At 43.4% G+C, this 22,587-nt stretch overlaps 2 protein-coding genes across 2 annotated transcripts in view; one reads left to right on the forward strand and one right to left on the reverse strand.

Moving 5' to 3' along the window:
- LOC123692705 (cardioacceleratory peptide receptor-like) overlaps positions 1–22,587 on the reverse strand; it is a 106,747-nt gene that overhangs the window by 52,992 nt on the left and 31,168 nt on the right. The window lies entirely within an intron of this gene.
- Positions 9,562–11,679, forward strand: LOC123692706. Its single transcript, XM_045637479.1, has one exon. The coding sequence runs from the start codon at positions 9,562–9,564 to the stop codon at positions 11,677–11,679; it is 2,118 nt and encodes a 705-aa protein (XP_045493435.1).

Here is a 22,587-nt window from a genome sequence, read left to right on the forward strand (position 1 = left end):
TAAATTTTAAATTAAACGATAGAAATTAAATTCGTAAAAAATAAATAATAAGAAGAAATTTATAACTTTTATCTAATATTATACTAGCTACTTGCATTAGCTACTATTAATTAGTATTCTGTGCTCGTACTTTTGCATACATATATCACCCGGTTAGCTGAATGAGTTTCAAGGATTATCTATACTAATATATCTATTATATTTTGTTATAAAGAGTAGGTAAGTAAGTCGAGAGTATCTCAAATCACCTACTCCCGTTTTAATTACCGTACACAAGTCTTAATACTCCAAACATCTAAAAAGTACTAACAAGACAAAAGAAACATTAATGAAGTTACTTACCATTGTTCTTTCTACAAACATAAACCATTTGCATGATGTACCATGTCGGTAGTAAACACACATATTCAGCAAAGATGTAAATCAATTCAATTTACACAGCGGTTACCTCGTTACAGACACGTAACCCGTAACCGTGGTACAAACGTAACCGTAACCGCGGTTAAGGTACACAAATTATATTTACCCATTCTAAATTACGCTTTGAGCAATCAATCGAGTTTCCTTCAATCTGCTTTACTGCGAACATGACTCGTTTATAGCTTCCGGAAAATGAATGAAGCTTTCATAAGTAATTTTTACCTGATTGAACAATGAGAGCTTTTAACTGAATTTGTTAATATTGATAAAATAAAGTTATATTTAGCCTATACAATCACCAAGCTTATAGTTAACTAGCTGTGCCCCGCGGTGCTTCCCTCTTGTTGATCTTAGCGTGATTATACATATATAGCTTATAGCCTTCTTGCATAAACGGGCTATCTAACACCGAAATAATTTTTCAAATCGGACCAGTAGTTCCTGAGATTAGCGCGTTCAAACAAACAAACTCTTCAGCTTTATATATTAAGTATAGTTTAAAAAATAAACAATGACCTAATTGCAGTACTTTCTCCAAACCTTTCAACAATTTTTTGTTTCTACGCGTATCACAATATCACAACAAGGAAACGCATTCCAGACAATATTCCAGAAGATAATATATTTTCATAATAAAATCAACAAAGCCCGCAATCTTACGTATTTAATAAACCTCGTCAAAAATTTCCTCATAACCCACTTTCAGAGCAATTGTTTAACATAATTAAAAATACGCGACCAATATTTCACATACACAATTTTATGAGATCATAAAATTATAAATAATTTTTGTGTTGTAAGTCTTCACGGTTGTTAGTCATATCGTAAATATATTATCATAGTAAGAACGTTTTTATTTCTGAATGAAAATTATTACGTCCTGGACATCTTGAGGGCACTGAAAAACTATTAAGTTATATTGGATCTCATTTAATAGATAATGGGCTAAAACAATTCTGTAGTTATTTAATGTAGCGAATAAAACGAAATAAATAAAAGCCAAAAGTGTTTTTTTTTTCTGGTTTTTACCTCGAGTCACATAGGTAAATTATTCCAAACATAGTAATAGGAAAATTATACTGAGATTTTAAAAATTCATAACGAATATATTCGAGAAGCCTTTAAAGAATATGTCCTGCCGTCTGCGTCCTTCTTCATTTAATTTGAATAACATTTTTATCAACACAGGGAAAACATGGGGAAAAACTTGTGTAAAATTTAGATAATTTACTTTATTGCTCAAACAATATAGAGAAAAAGAACGCATTTTAAACATAACCCATACACATAACCCAGGTTCAGTCGAAAAAAAAAGAAATCCTAAATACATTCAATTACAAAAAACTTCACACATCTGGAGAATCCTGTCTTCAAGAATATTGCCGCAAGTAATTCACATCTTTACGAAACGATAAACAAACCCAATTATTTCAGCCAATAAATGCCAAAGACAAAAATATAACCGAAAGAGGACTTAATAAATTCCATGATCGTCCCTTTGAATTCTTGTAATATATTTCTTGTATTTGCTCCACGTTTTGAGTGAAAAAATCTAGCCACGTTTTGTGCTCGAATTGTTACTTATTCCATCTGTTGTACAAAACGAGTTTCGAGAATCTACCTTTATTGTTTAAAAAAGAATAGCATTCTTGTAAATTTTGGCTGGATATAAATGAAGTTTCTTGAGACGGATTTTAACTTTAAAGCAATCAATGTAATTCTATGAAACGATCTTTTAGAGCATCTCAAAAAGAATCAAATACGTAATTTTAAAGCAATAATCCGAGTCCGTTTATTCCATTATAGAATAATTTCATTCCATTGTAGCTCTCAATAGATGTATTGAAATATAAGGAAGATAAACTTTAATATAGATAATATTTAGATATTATATCACTTGAAAATTCACACAGAATAATATGTAGGTTTATATCTGAATATGTTCTTGTTTGAAATATACTTTTTGTAATAAAAAATAAACAAAAGAAAAATATGACTAGTTAAATCTTTATTTGACGAAGACTGTTTTTTCCCGAAGCAACGCGAATACTGTCCGCTAGTAATAGAAAAACACATGGACAGCCTTTGAATAGATTGAGGAAAAATTCGCTTTAAAACTAGTAAAAAAATCTTATTTGTATGAAAAATTCCTGCTTTAATTTATTGCATACAAAGAATTTCTACGCAATAGTTATTTATAGCAATGTTTAAACATCAAAGATTTTATTTGAGATTTTTGAGTGATTATCTTATTTTAATACGCTATAGAAGTATTTTTAATCAAGTTTTTCAAATATTTTTTTAGCTCAGTTTGACGGTCGTTGAAAATCGAATCTGCCATAAATACCTATGCTTTGATTGCAAATGCAATTATGTTTTCAGCGAATCTAAAATTTTATCGCCTACGAATTATTTTAAAATTACATGGATTTTAGCACCTAAAAGTATAACAGTGATGCTTGGATAAGAATAAACAAAATTAAATTTAAAAACTTGTCATAATGCACACTTAAGGCACAGGTTGGCATTACAGATAATAAATATTCATACAATTCGTTTTAATGTCTATAAAATATCTATTACTCCTCCCCATAAAAGTGGGAATGTTCTCGATTTTACAACAGGTTTTATTAAGTAACATAAAAAGAGTCTCGGCATCTCGAATTGTAAGAAAAAGGTCGTTAAATCTGCGAAATGCGAAACAAGTATTGCAAGCACGTGGCCTGCTATCATTTTTTGTGTAACGATATTGAGAATGGAGGCTATTTATCATGAAGCTAATATATCTGGTTGTTATGACGTCTGCCTGTTTTCGCTGTGCTTTAATATACGATAGTGATTGTATAAATAAACTAGGTGGGAAACATTATTTGTTGAATATATTCTAATGTTTAGTACTTATGTTCTGTGTAAATTATTTTCTTTATGACAATTGTTAACGCCTTTTATGTGAATCGTCATTACCTTCACCATAATTTTAAGTATCATTTTTATTTACTTAATTCAAAGATATTTCAAGTTATTTTGCTAAGCTGAGCTTTCATTGCAAGTACTACTGAAACAGTATTATTTCCTTTCATTCATATCTCGGTTTTAGATCACGCTGTTACAATACTTTCCAATTAGAGTTTGATTCATACAGTTTGTAAAGAACCTCTGAAATTAATTCATTACAAACAACGTTCAAACACTAACCCAATAAACTAATTTTACGTTTGCTTTAAAACTTTACGATAACGCGCTACATAAAACTATCCAGAACACATAAGTTATTAGGCGTTAGCCAATTTACTGCACCATAATCACCTCTTTTGATATACATAAGGTCGAAAATCGCGTGAATTTTAAAGTACTTACCATTCATAGTCTGGAAATTTCAGAAATAGATGCAGAGAGTTCGTTCCAGTAAAATAAAGGTGAGAACTTGTTCTTTGGGTTAAATGACTCATAAAATGTTGAATGCGCTTTATATTTTTATTCGGAGTACGTGAAAAGTACAGCGTAGTTCGTATTTCTTTTTGTTAAGCTTTTCGCAACTAATACAAACAAATGTTTTGGCTCAAATGTGTTTAGATGGTATGTGTTACGGCCAAGTTGGATTCAACACTAATTGTTAATGGTAAACACTTTTATCTGTTAACTTTCAGAATTAGAAATTGTTACATATTTCTGGGATTTATTGAATCACTTGTTTTCCGCACTTGCACTTTATCTTAACATATATCGAAGCCAAATATAGTAACGAATAATATTGGTGATTAATTTTCATATTATATTTTTACCTAGAGAGTTTTGATGCTACGAAAACATATTAAGGTTTAAGGTTTAAAGACATTTATTCCCATTAAGACATTAAGTCACTTACATGAGAAACTTAAATTTTAAACATAGGTATTTATAAAAAATATCATTCGTTAGTTAAAAATTTAGAGTAAGTTACATACTATAAACATAAGTTTAGGTTAGGTAGGTACTCATTCATTGCATTCAAAGTTTGAGCGTGTGGTCTTCCAGGATGTGTTTCGCTAATTGTTTTTTGAATACAATGAATGAGTTTACACTTTTTAATTTGCTTGGCAATCCGTTATAGAAACGTGCTCCCTCGTATGTTGCCGTTCGCCTTCCATAATTCGTTCGGATCTTCGGGAGGGCAAGATAGCTAGCTCGTCTATTAGGATAGTGGCGATTTGATGTTGAGAATATTATATCTGTATTTATGTTTTTATGTAGCGCTTTGTGGATGAACATACACGTATTATAAAAGTATAATTGTTTTAAATTCATTATTTTAGTATCGTCGTAGATTTTATTTGTAGAAGTTAAAAAAGGATATTTAAAAATGGTTTTAATAATTTTATTTTGTAAAATTTGTAGTGGCGCTAATTTATTTTTGTAAGCGCTACCCCATACTTCTATTAAATACATTAGGTGAGGTTTGACTAACGTGTTGTAGATGGTGTGGCGTAATTTATGAGGAATGCAAGAAGTGATATTACGCAGAGATCTAAGAAGTGCTGATAATTTATTTTTTAGGTGGTCGATGTGATAATTCCATTTGAGAGAGCTGTCGATTCGCAAACCTAGGTATTTCTCGTGGGTTTTATGTTCTAATACAACACCGTTAATTTTAAGTGGAGCGTGTGGTGGAATAATTTTGTTCTGAGCTTTGAATTTAATATAACACGTTTTAGATATATTTATTGTTAGTAGATTGTATTGAAACCATTTATTTAATTTATTTAAATCATTTTGTGCTTGCTTTATCATGTCATGTATAGAGGGACCAAAATAAAACAGACAGGTGTCATCCGCATAAAGTGTTAGATGACCATTTAGTTTTAAATCTTGTAAATTATTAATATAAATTAAAAAAAGCAATGGGCCTAAAATCGAACCTTGTGGTATGCCACACGTAATTGGTAAGGGAATGCTATTATAGTTATCTATTTTAACGATTTGTGATCGATTTTTTAAATATGATTTCAGCATGTCTAGTGCTTTACCAGTAATGTTAATGGATGCTAATTTCTTTATTAAAAGTTCGTGAGAAACGGTATCGAAGGCCTTTTGTAGGTCAATAAATACTCCCAAAACTAAATTTTTTGCGTCAATGTTCTGTTTTATTTTAGTAGTCAGGTCTATAGTCGCTGACAGAGTGTTACTTTTTGGCTTAAAACCGTATTGACGCTCTGAAATAAAATTAAATGGGTCTAAATATTTTTCTAATCTCGTGTGTAAAATTTTCTCTAATATTTTTGACAACACTGGCATTATTGGTATTAAATATAATTTGCCTTCTCAATATTTCACAATATTCACGTATCATTAAATATAAGGAAGCATTCAATTTTATATAATACTAGCTATCCGCCCGCGGCTTCGCCCGCGTTTTCAAAGAAAAACCCGCATAGTTCCCGTTCCCGTGGGATTTCAGGGATAAAACCTAGCCTATGTTACTCGTGGATAATGTAGCTTTCGAATGGTGAAAGAATTTTTCAAATCTGCCAAGTAGTTTCGGAGCCTATTCAATTCATACAAACAAACAAACAAAAAATCAAACCTTTCCTCTTTATAATATTTGTATAGAAAATTAATAAAATTTTGGTATGTAGAGATCTACCCATCTATCTATGGATTAGCTGCTCCGCGCGGTTTCACCCCTGTGGCTCCGGTCCTGTTGGTCTTAGCGTGATGATATTAGCCTATAGCCTTCCTCGATAAATGGGCTATCTAACACCGAAATAATTTTTCAAATTGTTTCCGAGAGCGCGTTCAAACAAACAAGCTCATCAGCTTTATAATATTAGTATATATTATACCACAACATTCATCGTCTTAAACTATCGAAAAATGGACAACAAATTCACACAAGAATATAGAACTCAGGTATAACGTAAAGATAAGCATAGGAATAACAGGAAACTATTGCTACAACAGCTTTTAGCCGAGCCATTCTTAAGAGCCCTTCTAGCCATGGGCAGGATATTTTCTCTGGTATTTTTGTTTCGTTAATGTCTTTAGGTTTAATGGAGTTTCCCGCTAAAGGCATTTTTGTGTCTCATTTAGAAAGCGGTGCAAATTAATCAATTTGATTAATACTAAGAGATTTATTATAGGTAGAAGACCTTTACAATGATTTAAAATCTGTACAATAACAATAATGTAATTGAAATACAATTTGATGACTAAAATTAATCGAAGTCAATCAGAAAATAAACATCTTACGACTCAAATCAGTATATAGAGACAATGAACATAAACAACACAACCATATTTTAACTGCCTGAGTTAATATACATCTATTCATTTCATATTCATAAATACATACATCGACAAGTTTTTACTCTGATATTACTCGAAAACATTCATAGCAACCCCTGTAATATGGGTAAAAACTAGGTAATTGATGTAGACAGAAGGAAGAGTAATTAAACCCAATACACGCCAATCTAATTTCAACAATCCCAAATCATTGTCAGGGACAGTACTTCACTTCGACACCCGTCAGAGGTCATCAGCTGATACTCATCGACACTGAGTCCAAAAGCAAACACATGTAAAAGCTAAATCAGATAAGCTTCTGCTGTGTTTTAGTGCTATCAGATAGTAGAGATAGCAACGAAATTTCCAGGAAACATGCGTAACAATCTTTATTATTATTTGCCAGAAGTACTTGAAACTGTTACCAAATATTGATTATATTATAAAGAGGATTTACATGTGAAACATTTATAAATAAGAGTGTTTCAATATTCACGTATCATAAAATATAAGGAAGCATTCAATTTTATATAATAGGTATTATATTACTTAATAGGTCAACATTCTTGGAAAAATTGTGATTATATTAACTGATCTGATAACTATCACTCATCAAAATCAATCGAAATAAATGTTCAGAAATACTTATTATATTCGTTTATTAGAGGATATGCAGAAAACTGGATTTAAAACAATCTCTACTTTTTTAATAATATTTATTCTTATAAACTATCCCACACTACAAAATCGATATAATATAAGTACGGTTACGTCTAGATAAAACAAATCCGTTGAAAGTGCTTAACATAAAGATATCCAGAAACCTTACACCTCAAAACCCTCTGATTTACTCCGCACCTAATTTCAATAATCACTTTATTCAGCACATAAATAAAAATAATGTCCCACTTTAACGGCCCCGATAATGTCCCATTTCTGACCAATGTCCCGTTATATTTGGGCCATGGGGCAATTCGGGTTGAGACAGACGAATGCTTTTTACAGGCGATCTTATAAAAAGTAATGCCTTTCCTATATCACATGGCAGTTTGTACCTTTTCCTTCATTTACATAAAATTTATATAACCGGGATTATTTACATGAATATCTAATGTTTGATATTGGAAATGGATTATTTTAATATAATTTTTAAAAGCTTCGTTTTTACATTTTGCCTTTATGAAAAAAAATAAAAATTACTTATATTCATATCATCTCAAGATAATACACAGCTATTCGTTTGAAATTTCGCAAATGTAATCAGTAGAATCCTATTTGAATATCAAAATAAGAATAATTTAATAAATAAACATTAACATAACAACACAAGAAAAAAAAATACTTGTTTTTTTTTTTAACCGACTTCAAAAAAAGGAGGAGGTTATCAATTCGGCCGGTATGTTTTTTTTTATGTATGTACACCGATTACTCCGAGGTTTCTGAACCGATTTACGTGATTCTTTTTTTGTTCGATGCGGAATGGTGTCGAATTGGTCCCATAAAAATTTTATTCGGATAGGCCCAGTAGTTTTTATTTTATGGGCATTTTTGCAAATGCAAGTTTGAAGTCGGTTGTTTTTAACGCAGTTATCACTTGTTTATTTACATCGTTGTTCTTGTTAAATAAATTGTATTGTTTTCATTGTATTGTGTCAATTGCGGCGGATAACTTCGAAATTTCTAGGCGGCTTTGTCTGGTAGATAGCTGTAATAAAGGCTAACTTAGGGTGTGCACGACGAAACGTAAATGTAAAGTACACAACTCATTTAATTAGTATAGAATAAGATAACGTATAAACTCCTGAAGGCTTACGCCTGAAGGCTTATTTTTAGTATGAATAAATGTATGTCTTATTTGAGTTCTTAAATGTAAAGTTTTATATGTTTGGAAAGTAAAGTATTTAATCTGTCTAGTATTAACGTAGAGTAAGCTCCTGAAGGCTTATGCCTGAAGGATTATTTTATAACTAAGAATAGAATAGCGAATTTATATGTAAAGATGTTTGTTAAGTTGTTATTACGTAGTCATAATTAGATAGGAAAATTCATGAAAGATTATGACTGAAGACTTATTTACTTGGAATTTAAAATATTTATGTCTTGTTTAATGATAGTAAATGTTTATGTTTGTTTATTGAATATTGAAAATGTCTTTGTTTATGTGTTGCCTTAAGTATACGATAATGTTTTGTCTTTCTTTGAATTTACTATTGTAGATGTTAATATTTAATGATTATGTAATGATTAGGATATGTAAATTTAATGTTTCTTTTCCCGACAGCATCACGTCCGCGACTGCGCGCACAAACCGTTCCCCGCAGTATATTTATACACCTGAAGCGGGGGACGGGGTAGTATAAAAGTAAATTTCGGGAAAATCGTGCGCGCAGTCTAAACGGGGCGTTGGCGGGATATGTTATGGATGTAGAATTAATTAGTAATGTAATAATGAATGTAATGAAAACGTAGAAAATGTAAAATTGTGTAAAAATAAAGAGAATGAAAATAAAGGGTGAGGAAAGGGGCGTGGCCAGCCGGAATGGAGGGGATAACACGTAGAGTATAAATATCGACGCAAAACTGGTTGCGTCATGGCGCGTTTGCCGTGTACGCTGGTCGTGTTCACTTGCTGCTCCCGACCACGTGCTCCGCGCTCGTGCTATCTCTTTCGCTAATACGCAATTCAGAGCGTACTACGCCACTTTGTGTATAAAGTTCGGTTGCTAGTCGCCCCACGTGGAGTTCGCCTTTGCCTGTTATACCCGGTTATAACCCGCAGCACCGCCTGCCGTTTTTCGGCGAAAGCCGTTAAGTGGAGAGGGCGGTGATGTGTGTTTAACACGTTTTTAGCAGCGCAGGCAAACGCCCACGTGCTCCCCGATGGAGCATGCCGGACCCAAAGGCCCTTCTCAGGGCCACACAAATGTGACTCCCGCGCGCAGTTCGCGCCCGCGCATAGTTACGCGCACTGGCCGCGATGGAGTAGCCCGGTCGAGCTCTGCTCCCGGGCGCCCCTCCCGCCCCTTCTGGACGCAACCCCGTCAATGGGGATTACCTGAGGCCGCCGCCGCAGAGGACGTGCCTGACCCGGACCAGGAAGTATCACCACGCACCGCATTCCTGTCGGATGCCGTGCTGATCGACCGGTTCGTGTCGTCGGGCCTCCTGTCGCGCAAGCTGCGCGGCTGGTTGGCCTCTTACATTGAAATGAGACGAGGCGACCTGGCGCGCATACCGCCGGGCTGCTTGGAGGAGCCATCGCCGGAGGATGAACAGGTTTTGTTGGCAAAACTTGCCACCCTCCCGATCCCTCCGGGCAAGCCACGGGCGAGGCGCCGTCGCCTCCTCAGCAGCGACGAGGAGGAGGAGCAGGTCGAGGCGGCACAGGCCAAGCGGCCTTGCCAGACTCCCGCCCTCCTTCCCGCTACCACCACCACCACCACCACGGACTTCGAGAGCATGGACACGACCGCAGCCACACCCGCTCCGCCCACCTATGCGGCGGTAAGTGCAGGCGCCGTCGTGCCACCACTCCACCCACGCGATCCACGCCGCCCCCGCCGTATCAACGTGGAGGCCGCCGAGGAGCCGCAACCGGGCCCGTCCGGCATGCAGCGCGCCAGTGCGCCTGCGCAGCCGACCGCCCCCACACCGAGGGCGACAGCAGCGCCACCTAGCGCTGCCGCCCCCGCATCCACCGCTGCTACAACGGCGCCACCTAGCGGCGCGCCGAAAACACCCCGCTACCCGCCTATCGTGGTTGAGTCGCTCCCAAATTGGGCGACTCACCTACGTAACATCACCGCCTCGCTGGGGCGACAGGTAAGCGCGCGCGCCTACGGGACCGGCGTGCGCTTCTCGCCTCAGGACGAGGTGGAATACCGGGCGGTGGACAGGTACCTGCGCCGCATTCAGGAGGAGGGAGTTGAGATATCCTGGTTCTCCTACTCCCCTGAATCGGAGCGCAGTGTGAAGGTCGCCGTCCGTGGCCTTCCCGTCAACACCACGCCCGAGGAGCTCATGACCGCGCTGCGCGACCGGGGATATGACCCCGAGTTCGCGCGGCCCATCCGCGCCCGGAAAGGGCGCCCCGGATGCATATTCTTGGTCATACTAAGAAAGACCGAGAACCTCACGCCGGGCATATATGCAGTCAAAGAGCTGCTGTACATGCCCGGCGTCACCATAGAAGCGTGGCGCTCCAAGCGGGGCCCCGCGCAATGCCACAGGTGCCAGGGCTTCCGGCACTCGTCGCACAATTGCCACAGGCCGCTTGCCTGTGTGCGTTGCGGAGAGAGCCACGCGACCGCGGACTGCCCGCGGCCAAGAGACGCCCCCGCCATCTGCGCAAATTGCGCGGGACCACACCCCGCCAACCACTCCTCTTGCCCGGTGCTGCGGCGCGAGGCCCGCAATAAAAAGGCGGGCCCGATAGCGCGCACCACGACCACACAGCAGCAGCCGCAGCAGCCGCGCGCCGCACCGAATGTGCGGCCTAGCGCGCCGGCGGCGCCACCCGCGCCCGTAGAGCCGGTGCCTCGTGGAGAGGCCCCCTCCACCGGTCTTATGGCGGCGGCGAACAACGCCCCCGCAACCACATCCGCAAGAAGAAACCGAAGGGGGCGCAGCGGTAAGAAACGTTCCCGCACGCAGCCCCCTCGGACCGCTACCGCCTCCGTGCTCCCTGCCGGCCCGCCCGCGCACATTCCGCAGGCGCCGGCGCATGCGCAGCAGCGCCAGCCCGAGCGCACACGAGCGCAGCCGCCGACCTCCGCTCGGGTAACTTCGGCGCAACGATCGCAGCCGAACTTACCCGAACCCGCCCGAGTACAAACCTCGACACAGCTCGGCCCAGCATCGGCACAGCTCGACCCAGCCAAGCGGACTGCGATGCGAGTGGCGTGCCAGGTGCTCCAGAGCATGCTGGCCGCGCTGGAGGAAGGCGCCGACCCGATCCCCATCATCATGCAGGGCCTGCTGACTCTCGCTCAACAGTGAGTAGCCGCTTCATTTACTGGAACGCGAGCGGGCTCAGCAAGGAGAGAGCGACATTACTGCGCCACCTCATGCGTGAACAACGAGTAGACGTCGTCCTCCTAAACGAGACGCACTTGGGCGCGGCTGACAAACTCAGCGCGTCTGGCTACGTCTCGTACAGACAGGACGAATGCTCCCCGCATGGGCGTAAGTACCGCGGACTTGCGATCCTTATCCGCAAGTCCATCCCTCACACCCCACTCCCCGCTTTCACATCCCAATCCTTTTCCGCGCTCGGCATCGAGGCGGAGTTTCCGGTGGGCAGGCTGCGTATGTATGCTGTATACAGGCCGCCCGGGGGGAGAGTTGACACGAACGAGGTGAAACGACTTTTCGCCTCGAGCGTGCCGACGATCGCCGCGGGCGACTGGAACAGTAAACATTCGCACTGGTTATCCCGCCTCGATTGTTGCAACGGCAAAGCCCTTTATAACATTATCGATTATAACGACATTGTTATAGAGGGCCCTTCCGAACCCACTCACTATCCTCGTACAGACTCCCACCAAGCGGACATCATCGACTTTACGATTCACAATGTGATCCGCCAGTCGATGTCGCAAACTGTTATTGTGGACGATCTCGGCTCAGACCACCTGCCGGTATTGGTCGAGATCACTGCAAACAGTTCCGCGCTTGCCCCATCCTACTCCCGCCGTTGTGTTAATTGGGAGTTATTTGCGAATACGCTTGAGCGCTCTACGCCCTCACGCGCGGTTTCAAGCGCCGAGGACGTGGAGATATTCGCAAATGGCTTGCATGAAGCACTCAAGTCCGCTCTTTCCCAAGCCACGACACTTAAACCGTCCACTTCCATACTCCCCCCCATTCCCGCTCACATCAAAGCCCTCATCCAGAAGAAGCGAGCTCTGCGACGGCAGTGGCAGCATTCGCGCTGTCCCACCCTCAAGCGGCAACTTGCTCGCTTGAGAGAGCAAGTTAGCGATGCGCTTGAGGAGAACAGGATCGAGGGCTGGCACCGTGCGATCGACTCGGCCGCCGAGGACTGGCCCTCGCTCCACAACCTCTGTCGCAGGCTTAAATCTTCAACTGCCCCCGCGCGCCCACTCACCGATTCCGCGGGTAATTATATATACGCCCCTCAGGGTCGCGCTGACTTGTTCGCCGAACATCTGGCACAAGTTTTTCAGCCGAACCCCCTGACGCCGTCGAGCGCCGCCCACGCAGCAGTGGTGAACGAACACCTGTCAGGTTTTCTAGCATCACCGATACCGCCCGCTGAGGAAGTATTCTTCACCTCCCCGTCCGCCGTCCGCCGTGCGATTTCGCGTACAAAGTTGCGCAAAGCGCCCGGTGAGGACGGCGTGACGAACGAATCCCTCCGCCACCTCCCCCGTAAAACAGTCGCGGCTTTGTCGCGGCTGTTTAACGGTATATTACGCACCGGCCATTTCCCTTCAGTGTGGAAAACCGGTCGCGTAATAATGATCCCGAAACCCGGCAAGAATGCCTCCTTAGCGGGCAGTTATCGACCCATCACCTTGTTGAGCACAGTCTCCAAGGTGTTCGAGTCACTACTGCTGCCTATGCTGCGTCCGTACGTGTCGCCGCGCGCTGAGCAATTCGGCTTTCGCTCGGCACACAGTACCACCCTTCAGATATCTAGAGTATTGCACCATGTTAGCTCCGCCTTGAACAGGAATGAGAGAGCGGTCGCAATATTTCTAGATATCGAAAAGGCTTTCGACCGCGTCTGGCACGAGGGTCTTATATATAAGATCCTTACCACTACCCAGTGTCCCGCGCGGCTTGTGAGGATATTGCACTCCTTCCTCACGGACCGCTCCTTTCACGTTTCCGTGTCCCCCGCCATTTCCCGAAACCACTCTGTGCAGGCGGGTGTCCCGCAGGGCAGCTGTTCATCGCCCGCGCTTTACTCCGCCTACACAGATGACTTCCCTTCCCCCGCGCCAAACTCTAATCAAATCCTCGCGCTATATGCCGACGATGTAGCTTTGATCGCCGCATCGTTGAATACAACGCATGCGATGGTTAAGGCGCAACGCTGGCTTGATGAGTTGCCTGCGTATTTCGAGCGTTGGCGGATATCTGTCAACGCGCGAAAGACACAGGTGATTCGGTTCGGTGGTTTGACCCCCTCCCACCAACTCACTTTGGCTGGTGAGCAGATCCCATGGTCCGATACTGTCCTTTACCTAGGTGTAACTATTGATTGCAGGCTTCGCTTTAACAGCCACGTGAAGCAGGTAATCAACAAGTGCAAAGCCGCCCACGCCATACTTCGTCCGGTGTTATACTCTGAACTCCCGCTGCGTATAAAGGTAAGCGTTTATAAAACCTACCTACGGCCGCTCCTCACGTACGCTGCGCCCGCCTGGTATGTGTATGTGTGTGAAAGCCTGCGCCGCAGAATGCGCGCGCGGCAATCACTCGCATTACGCGCTATCGCCGGCGCGCCGAGGTATGTGAGAAACGAGCTAATACGTAGCGATCTCGGTGTAGAAACGCTGGATGAATTTATCCTTCGTCTCTCCCAAAACATGTTCTCGCGGGCGGACGCTTCCTCTCATCACCATCTCCGAGAGATTGCTCCGCACCGCGCCATTCCCGGGTCGCGTCGTCCAAATCCGCGCGACCTACTGCCACCCCCCTCTCCTAAGGCGTCCACAGCGCCCTCCCACCAGCCGACGTTGGAAACAGCGTCGGTATCCAATCTAGCGCTTCCAGCGCCACCTACCGCCCACGCACTCTGTGCGACCCTCACTACTCCCTCCTACCAAATCCACTCCCACGCGCAAATAGCGCAATCCCTTATAATACCCCCTCCCACGCAAGCCCCGCCTGCGACGGCGCACTCTACCGCGCCGTCTGTCGCCTCACCCTGCATAACTCCTACACAATCGGTACACAACGTACCCAGCCACTCCCACGCCTATCCCCACGCGCAATTGGCGCTTCCTACCTCACCAATCGGTTTTGTGTCGCTCCCGGGTTCCTTGTCCGTCCCCGGCCTAAAAAGTTCTGGCCGGGCTCGTAAAACCAAACACAGGTCGGTCGAGTCTTCGCAAAATGCGAAAAGGTTTAAATCTTCTGAGTCGGACACAGTCTCCTATACTGTGTCCCAAATACAAATACCTAAACAGGGCGGTTCGCCCCCACAGTAACCCGCCCGTATTAGCGGGCGGCGCTATCTACCTGCTGCAGGGGGCTTCCCGCCCCGACCAGCATTCCCCACGCAGCCTCCTAACGGAGGCCGCGTGTGTGAAGACCACTCGACGTTGCGTCATGGCATTCCAGTTGCTCCCGCGCTACAAGAAGAAACTAAGGAAATAACTCCGCTCCGGCTTGGCACCCTGGTCCTCTGCGTATGAAGAAATAATTGTTTGTATTATTTACAAACCCCCCCGCCACTACAGTCCACTTGAGAGGGCCTGCCGCCAACATTGGTCAGCTTCGAACCGGATCAGAAGAAAAATGAACACGAGAAGCCGGAGCGGAAGAGGAGCCACGCCATCGGTATCCGAGACGACCGCCACCGCCACAGGAACGTCATCAACGAACACATCGGAAGAAACGAGCGGCACGACGGAGACATCGGAGACCTGCACGACCGCGACGAGAACGACGAGGACAGAAGAAAAGAGCAGCTCGACGCCACCTACGCCGAGCACCATGCCCGCCGACAAGTTGCAGCCAGCGCCGTCACCCGTCGTAGGATACACAAACGCCGCTTTCGCGGCGCCAGCCGACAACGCCGACGCGCCGACGACCGCCGCTTTCGCGGCGCCAATAAGCAACGTCAACTTAAATACAAACGCCGCTCTCGCGGCGCCATCGAACGTCGCCGTCGGGTCGCCAGCACGCCGCTCGAAGACGCTCCGCCAGGCATCAGAGGTGCGGTCGCGGCGCTCCGTAGCCTCCCGCAAGAGACTCCTCGCGGAGTTGGAGGCGAAGGAACGCCTAGCCGAACTAAAGCTGGAACAAGCGAAGGCCGCAGCATAACTAGAAAAGGCGCGGTTAGAAAGAATCCGCGCTGAAGAAGAATCAACAACGGAAGAGGAAGAAGAGGACTACGAACCGGAACGACGGGTCGAGTCGTGGTTGAAACAGCATTCAAGCCAGCCACTGCCACCCGCCGCCAACCCGACTCGCGAGCTCTCACCGCCACGCTACATAGCGAAGAACACCGACAACAAGGAAGACCGAGGATGGGGGGCCCGCCAGGAACAGGACGACGGGCAACGGGAACCGAAGAAAGACCCGCCCACGCGGTCACCAGAAGTTGCGGCAATTGTAACCGCCTTCAACGAAGTCGCAAGAAGCCAAAGGAAAGTAATAAGATACGGCGGTGAACTACCGACGTTCACCGGCTCCAGCAACGAGTGGCTATCGTTCAAGGCATCGTATGAAGAAACTGAAGAGGGATTCACCGACGGGGAAAACGTCGCACGATTGAGGAAGGCGCTGAAAGGAGCAGCCCTAGAAGCCGTCACCGCCCTACTCATATCACACACCGGACCCGAGAAGATCATCGAAGCCCTGCAGAGAAGGTTCGGCCGCCCAGACGCGCTCGTTTTGGGTGAAATGGAAAAAATTAAATCGCTACCACGAGTGTCGGACAACCCCCGGGATGTTTGCATATTCGCAAACAAAATAGCGAATATCGTCGCCACCGTCGAAATACTAGGAAAACCAGAATACCTGCACAGCCCGGAAATGCTGCGGCAGGTGCTCGAGAAGCTCACACCGATCATGAAGAATAAGTGGTACGACTTCGCCGCCGACGAACGAGACAAGACACCGCTACTGAAAAAGCTCGCAGAGTTCCTGAATAAAGAAGCAGACAAGTGCTCCAGTTACGCTCCGTTAGACACAGAGACGGAGAGGATAACAAGGAAAAGGACGGAGCGCGCCTACGCAGCAAGCAACGCGAGCGAGCGAGAAACAAGATGCCCGGTGTGCGAGCGAGAACACAAGCTTATCGAGTGCCGACAATTTACGAACAGCGACGTAAATACACGATGGGAAATAGCGAAGAAACATCGAGTGTGCTTCCGCTGTCTGCGAAGCAAACATCAACGAGCAACATGCCGCGCTCGTCCATGCGGCCTCAACGGGTGCACCATGAAGCACCACAAGATGCTCCATCATACAAAGACAGCGGAAAAGAAAAATGAAGAAACGACTCAACCGCAAGCCGAAACGAAGAACGACGAAAAAGTCCTCGTGTCGGCGATAAACATCAACAGCGCTACGTCGGAGCAACCTACGCGCCGCCGCGCGTATCTGAAGATCGCCCCCATCACCATCACTGGGCCGAAAGGAAAATGCGACACGTACGCGCTGCTCGACGAGGGAAGCACGGTGACCATCATAGAAACGGCGCTTGCAGAACAGCTGGGTCTCGACGGGCCACGCGAGTCCATCACAATTCAAGGTGTGAATGGACACGAGAACGAGCACGAGTACAGCAAGAGAGTGAAGGCACGAGTACGAGGACGGCATGAAGAAAAAGATTACGTATTAGACAACGCCCGCACCGTGCACCAACTCCACGCGTTCACGCAGTCCATCCGCGAAAGTGACATCGCCCGCTGCAACCATCTGCACGACCTGCAAGACGACCTGCTGTACGAGAATGCAACACCGAAGCTGCTGATCGGACAAGACAACTGGGAGCTCATTATAACACGTAAACTACGGCACGGCAAGAGGAGTCAGCCCGTCGCATCGAAGACACTGTTAGGATGGGTACTGCACGGCTGCCGTTCATCGAACAAGCACCCAGTTTTGTTCTGTTCTCATCTCTCGGAAGCGGAGAAGTCACCCGACACACTCGAAAATATGATGAAGAAATACTTCGAATTAGAATCCATCGGCATCGAACCTAAGCGACAGCGCAGCGACCCGGAGCAGCAGGCACTCAACATACTGGAAAAGAAAAGTCAACGCCTGCCGTCCGGCCGATATGAAACCGGACTCCTATGGAGAGACGAGTCCGCAGATACACCGAACAACTACGGCGACACACTGAAAAGACTGAAGACATTGGAAAAGAAATTGGACAAAGACGGAGAGCTGAAGAGACAATATGAGGAAAGAATCGAAAATCTACTCTCGTCCGGCTATGCAGAGAAGGCGCAGACTCCGCCCACCGGCGGGAGAGTGTGGTACCTCCCACACTTTCCAGTGATCAACCCGGACAAAGCGAAGATTCGTCTGGTGCACGACGCGGCCGCTAAGTCACACGGCCGCTCTCTCAACGACATGCTGCTGCCCGGGCCCGACCTACTGCAATCTCTGCCCGCCGTCATCATGAAGTTCCGTCAACATCCAATCGCCGTGTCCGCCGACATCAAGGAAATGTTCATGCAGATAAAAATTATAGAAGAAGACCGCGACGCGCTGCGCTTCCTCTGGCGTGGCGACCGACGCGACGACGGGCCGCCCGATGAATATCGTATGACATCGCTCATCTTCGGCGCCTCTTCATCACCGTGCACCGCGCTCTACATCAAGAATAGAAACGCGCAAGAACACGCGAACGAGAGTCCGGCAGCCGCACGCGCGATTCAAGAGAACCATTATATGGACGACTATATACATAGCTACGCGACCGAAGATGAAGCAAAGGAGATAACGGCGCACGTCGATCGCATACATCGATACGCCGGCTTCGAGCTACGTGGGTGGGCGTCGAACAAAGAAAACGCGATAAGAAACTTTACATTCACCGGACTCGACTACTTCGGCCCGCAAGAAGTAACCGTCGGCCGCCATCGAGAGAAGCGCTACGTGGCCCTCTTCACGTGCTTAACATCGCGCGCAGTACATCTAGAAGTCGTCGCCTCGCTCAGCACCGACTCAGCGATCAACGCGCTGCGCCGCTTCATAGCGCGGCGCGGCTGCCCGGCCGAAATATGGAGTGACAACGCGACGTGCTTCCGCGCGGCCAACCGAGAGCTCACGGACGCGTGGGCCGCACTTGAAGAAGAAGCAGCAGCCCGCCGCATCAGCTGGCGCTTCCTTCCGGCGGCCGCCCCATTCATGGCCGGCGCGTGGGAGCGCATGGTACGCACCGTGAAAGAAGCCCTACGCCACACGCTTCACGAGCAGCACCCCAGTGACGAGACGCTCGTCACACTCCTCGCCGAAGTAGAAGCCACCGTAAACTCACGCCCACTCACTCATGTGGCCGTGACCCCCGACGTGCCGCCCGCCATCACACCGAATATGATCCTGCTGGGCTCCAACTGTTACGTGCCGCCACCCTGCACCATCGAAGAAGACCAAACAACAGCGCGCACACACTGGAAGCGCGCGCAACAGCTCGCCGACACCTTCTGGCGACGCTGGGTGCGAGAGTACCTGCCCGTACTCCAACAGCGGCGGGAGCCCCACGCAAGCGGCGCGGCCCCCAAGATCGGCGACCTGGTCATCGTGTGCGACTCCAATCATCCGAGGAACACGTGGCCCCGAGGACGAGTCATCGCCACGTATCCCGGCAAGGACGGCGAGGTACGAGTGGTCGACGTGGAGACCAGCGGCGGCAGAATCCTCCGGCGGCCCACCAAGAAGATCGTCGTGCTACCAGTTCGAATCGCAGAGTGCGACGGCGGGAGAAATGTGCACGACGAAACGTAAATGTAAAGTACACAACTCATTTAATTAGTATAGAATAAGATAACGTATAAACTCCTGAAGGCTTACGCCTGAAGGCTTATTTTTAGTATGAATAAATGTATGTCTTATTTGAGTTCTTAAATGTAAAGTTTTATATGTTTGGAAAGTAAAGTATTTAATCTGTCTAGTATTAACGTAGAGTAAGCTCCTGAAGGCTTATGCCTGAAGGATTATTTTATAACTAAGAATAGAATAGCGAATTTATATGTAAAGATGTTTGTTAAGTTGTTATTACGTAGTCATAATTAGATAGGAAAATTCATGAAAGATTATGACTGAAGACTTATTTACTTGGAATTTAAAATATTTATGTCTTGTTTAATGATAGTAAATGTTTATGTTTGTTTATTGAATATTGAAAATGTCTTTGTTTGTGTGTTGCCTTAAGTATACGATAATGTTTTGTCTTTCTTTGAATTTACTATTGTAGATGTTAATATTTAATGATTATGTAATGATTAGGATATGTAAATTTAATGTTTCTTTTCCCGACAGCATCACGTCCGCGACTGCGCGCACAAACCGTTCCCCGCAGTATATTTATACACCTGAAGCGGGGGACGGGGTAGTATAAAAGTAAATTTCGGGAAAATCGTGCGCGCAGTCTAAACGGGGCGTTGGCGGGATATGTTATGGATGTAGAATTAATTAGTAATGTAATAATGAATGTAATGAAAACGTAGAAAATGTAAAATTGTGTAAAAATAAAGAGAATGAAAATAAAGGGTGAGGAAAGGGGCGTGGCCAGCCGGAATGGAGGGGATAACACGTAGAGTATAAATATCGACGCAAAACTGGTTGCGTCATGGCATTCCAGTTGCTCCCGCGCTACAAGAAGAAACTAAGGAAATAACTCCGCTCCGGCTTGGCACCCTGGCCCTCTGCGTATGAAGAAATAATTGTTTGTATTATTTACAAACCCCCCCGCCACTACAGTCCACTTGAGAGGGCCTGCCGCCAACATAGGGTTTTTCTTTTTTAGAAAAATAAATTGAGTTGCCTGAAAAAATGTCGCATTTAATCTGGGTAAAGTCGTTGGTTAGTCTTATAAGTAATTTTAAATTTTCTTAGTTTTTTTTTTATTTTACAGTACAAGTTACAGCCAAGCCCATCCCCTGGTTTTACTCGGGTTAACCTTGCATAAAAATATAGCTTAAGATTTTCAGTAAGGGACTACTTAACGACAAAAAGCAGTAGTTTTTTTAAATTAAATCTTAACAAATAAACGAAAATAAACTATTTTATATTTTCTCTATAGAATATAAGTTTAGTTATAAATTAATTCCACTTAAATGTACTAGTTTTAACTAAACCTATTTCCATATATAAATAGTTCAGTAGTTTTTACGTGAAAGAGTAACAAACATCCATACAAACTTTCGCATTTATAATATTAGTAGGATAGTATACAAGCAGTAGAACACATTTAATAAACAATGGCTCTCATAACTGAAATTAAATTGTTTAGTTTGCAATATGTGCGCAGAATATGTCACGTTAATCACTTCTAAAATACTTATATTATTTATTCTATATAAAATAACATCATTTTCAGGAAAAGCAAGATGATTTAATTATTATGTTATTTGAGTTTCAAAACCTACTGAATAATCTTGGTATTTTCCACTTTAGCAATATATTTTTTTATCTACTATATAAAAATAAGTCGGGTTTTCCTTCCTGACGCTATAACTCCAGAATGCACGAACCGATTTTCACGGTTTTGCATTCGTTGGAAAGGTCTCGGGCTCCGTGAGGTTTATAGCAAAGAAAAGGTGTCTCTGGTGGCGAAATGAAGTTCGCCCGGTTTTATTTTTTATGGTATTTCTTTTATGTCTGTAGGTACTTGTTTAAAAAGGGTAAATGACACAAAATATATAAATTGGTTGAAGCAAAAAATTACTAACGGAATATACTTTTTTTATATTATGTAAATAATACTTGCATGAAATAAAACACAAGGAAACTCTTAATTTCATGATATAGGTATTCTAATAACAGATTTTTCACACATCGTTCTAGTTAAGTGATTCACGCAAAACATTTATTCAGAACAATTTAAAAGTTCAAGTAAACTTTTATAAAGTTTTCCTTATAAATAAAGTTCTGTGAATAAAGCAATAGAAATTTTAAAAATATATTATTGTTTTTTAAATCTTGCTCTACCAAAATTTAAAAAGACATTTCCATCTTTAAAATATAAATTTTATTTTATTTATTTATTTATAACTCTTTACTGCACAAACTAAAATAAAATGATAAAAATAACATTAATACATAAGAAAGGCATAGTTTGTACAAGAGGCGGCCTTATTGCTAAGCAGCAATCTCTACCAGGCAACCTGATGGAAAGGAAATGTATGATTTATAATATTCTCCTTTCAAATACGTTTCTAAGCATCCTTTAATAAAAATAAAGGATATAATTCAGGCTCGGTTGGACACAGAAACCTCAATAATATCTAGTTGCAAGAACAGCTGATATTTCCATACGAGTAAATACATTTAAAAAGCTCATCCCGAATATTTGATGTTTCCACTGAACCTTATTGTTAAGAATCTTCGAGAAATTTTCTTTTTACATACGATTTACTTCGTAAAAATTTGTGGATGTTTTTATTTTTGTAATTGAAAAATAAATCTGATACAAGTATACGTAGTATATTATGTTGTGTTAATTTTAATATCAATTTAAATTTGGAAATAATTATAAAGTTACTTTAACTAATTATTTTATTTCAATATTTCAAAATGATAATAAATAGATGAAATGAAAACTAAACAACCTACAATGTAAAAGTTTATATTAATAATTTAATTTTAATCAGTATCCAATATGTGTTTTAATTAATTTTCCATTTGCAAATACAAATTTAAAAGTTTATTTAATCTAATGACGAGGTATACAAAGAATAGTTTTAATTAGAGCAACATAATATTATGTCGATGATATGTTACAAGATGGTTTCTAACATAATTATATGTGTGCATATTATTTGCACTTGTGAACATTTTAAAGTTTTATTTTTTATAATATTACCGTTTAATCCGTTTAATACCGTTTAAACGTTTAAAAGCTTCACGGTCTACAACTCCAAAGCCAAATTCTTTGGTCCACATTTTTGCAACCGATTTTCATAAGTTTACACCACATGCACTATCATGCGACGGAACTCAAGCATCCACAATAATATGTTAACAGTA

This window comes from Colias croceus, chromosome 6 (genome assembly GCF_905220415.1).
Source record: "Colias croceus chromosome 6, ilColCroc2.1".
Classification (NCBI taxonomy): Eukaryota; Metazoa; Arthropoda; class Insecta; order Lepidoptera; family Pieridae; genus Colias; species Colias croceus.

What these genes read in the sequence shown, in the direction of transcription:
- LOC123692706 (XM_045637479.1), top strand. Translation starts at nt 9,562, where the DNA reads ATGGAGCATGCCGGACCCAAAGGCCCTTCTCAGGGCCACACAAATGTG.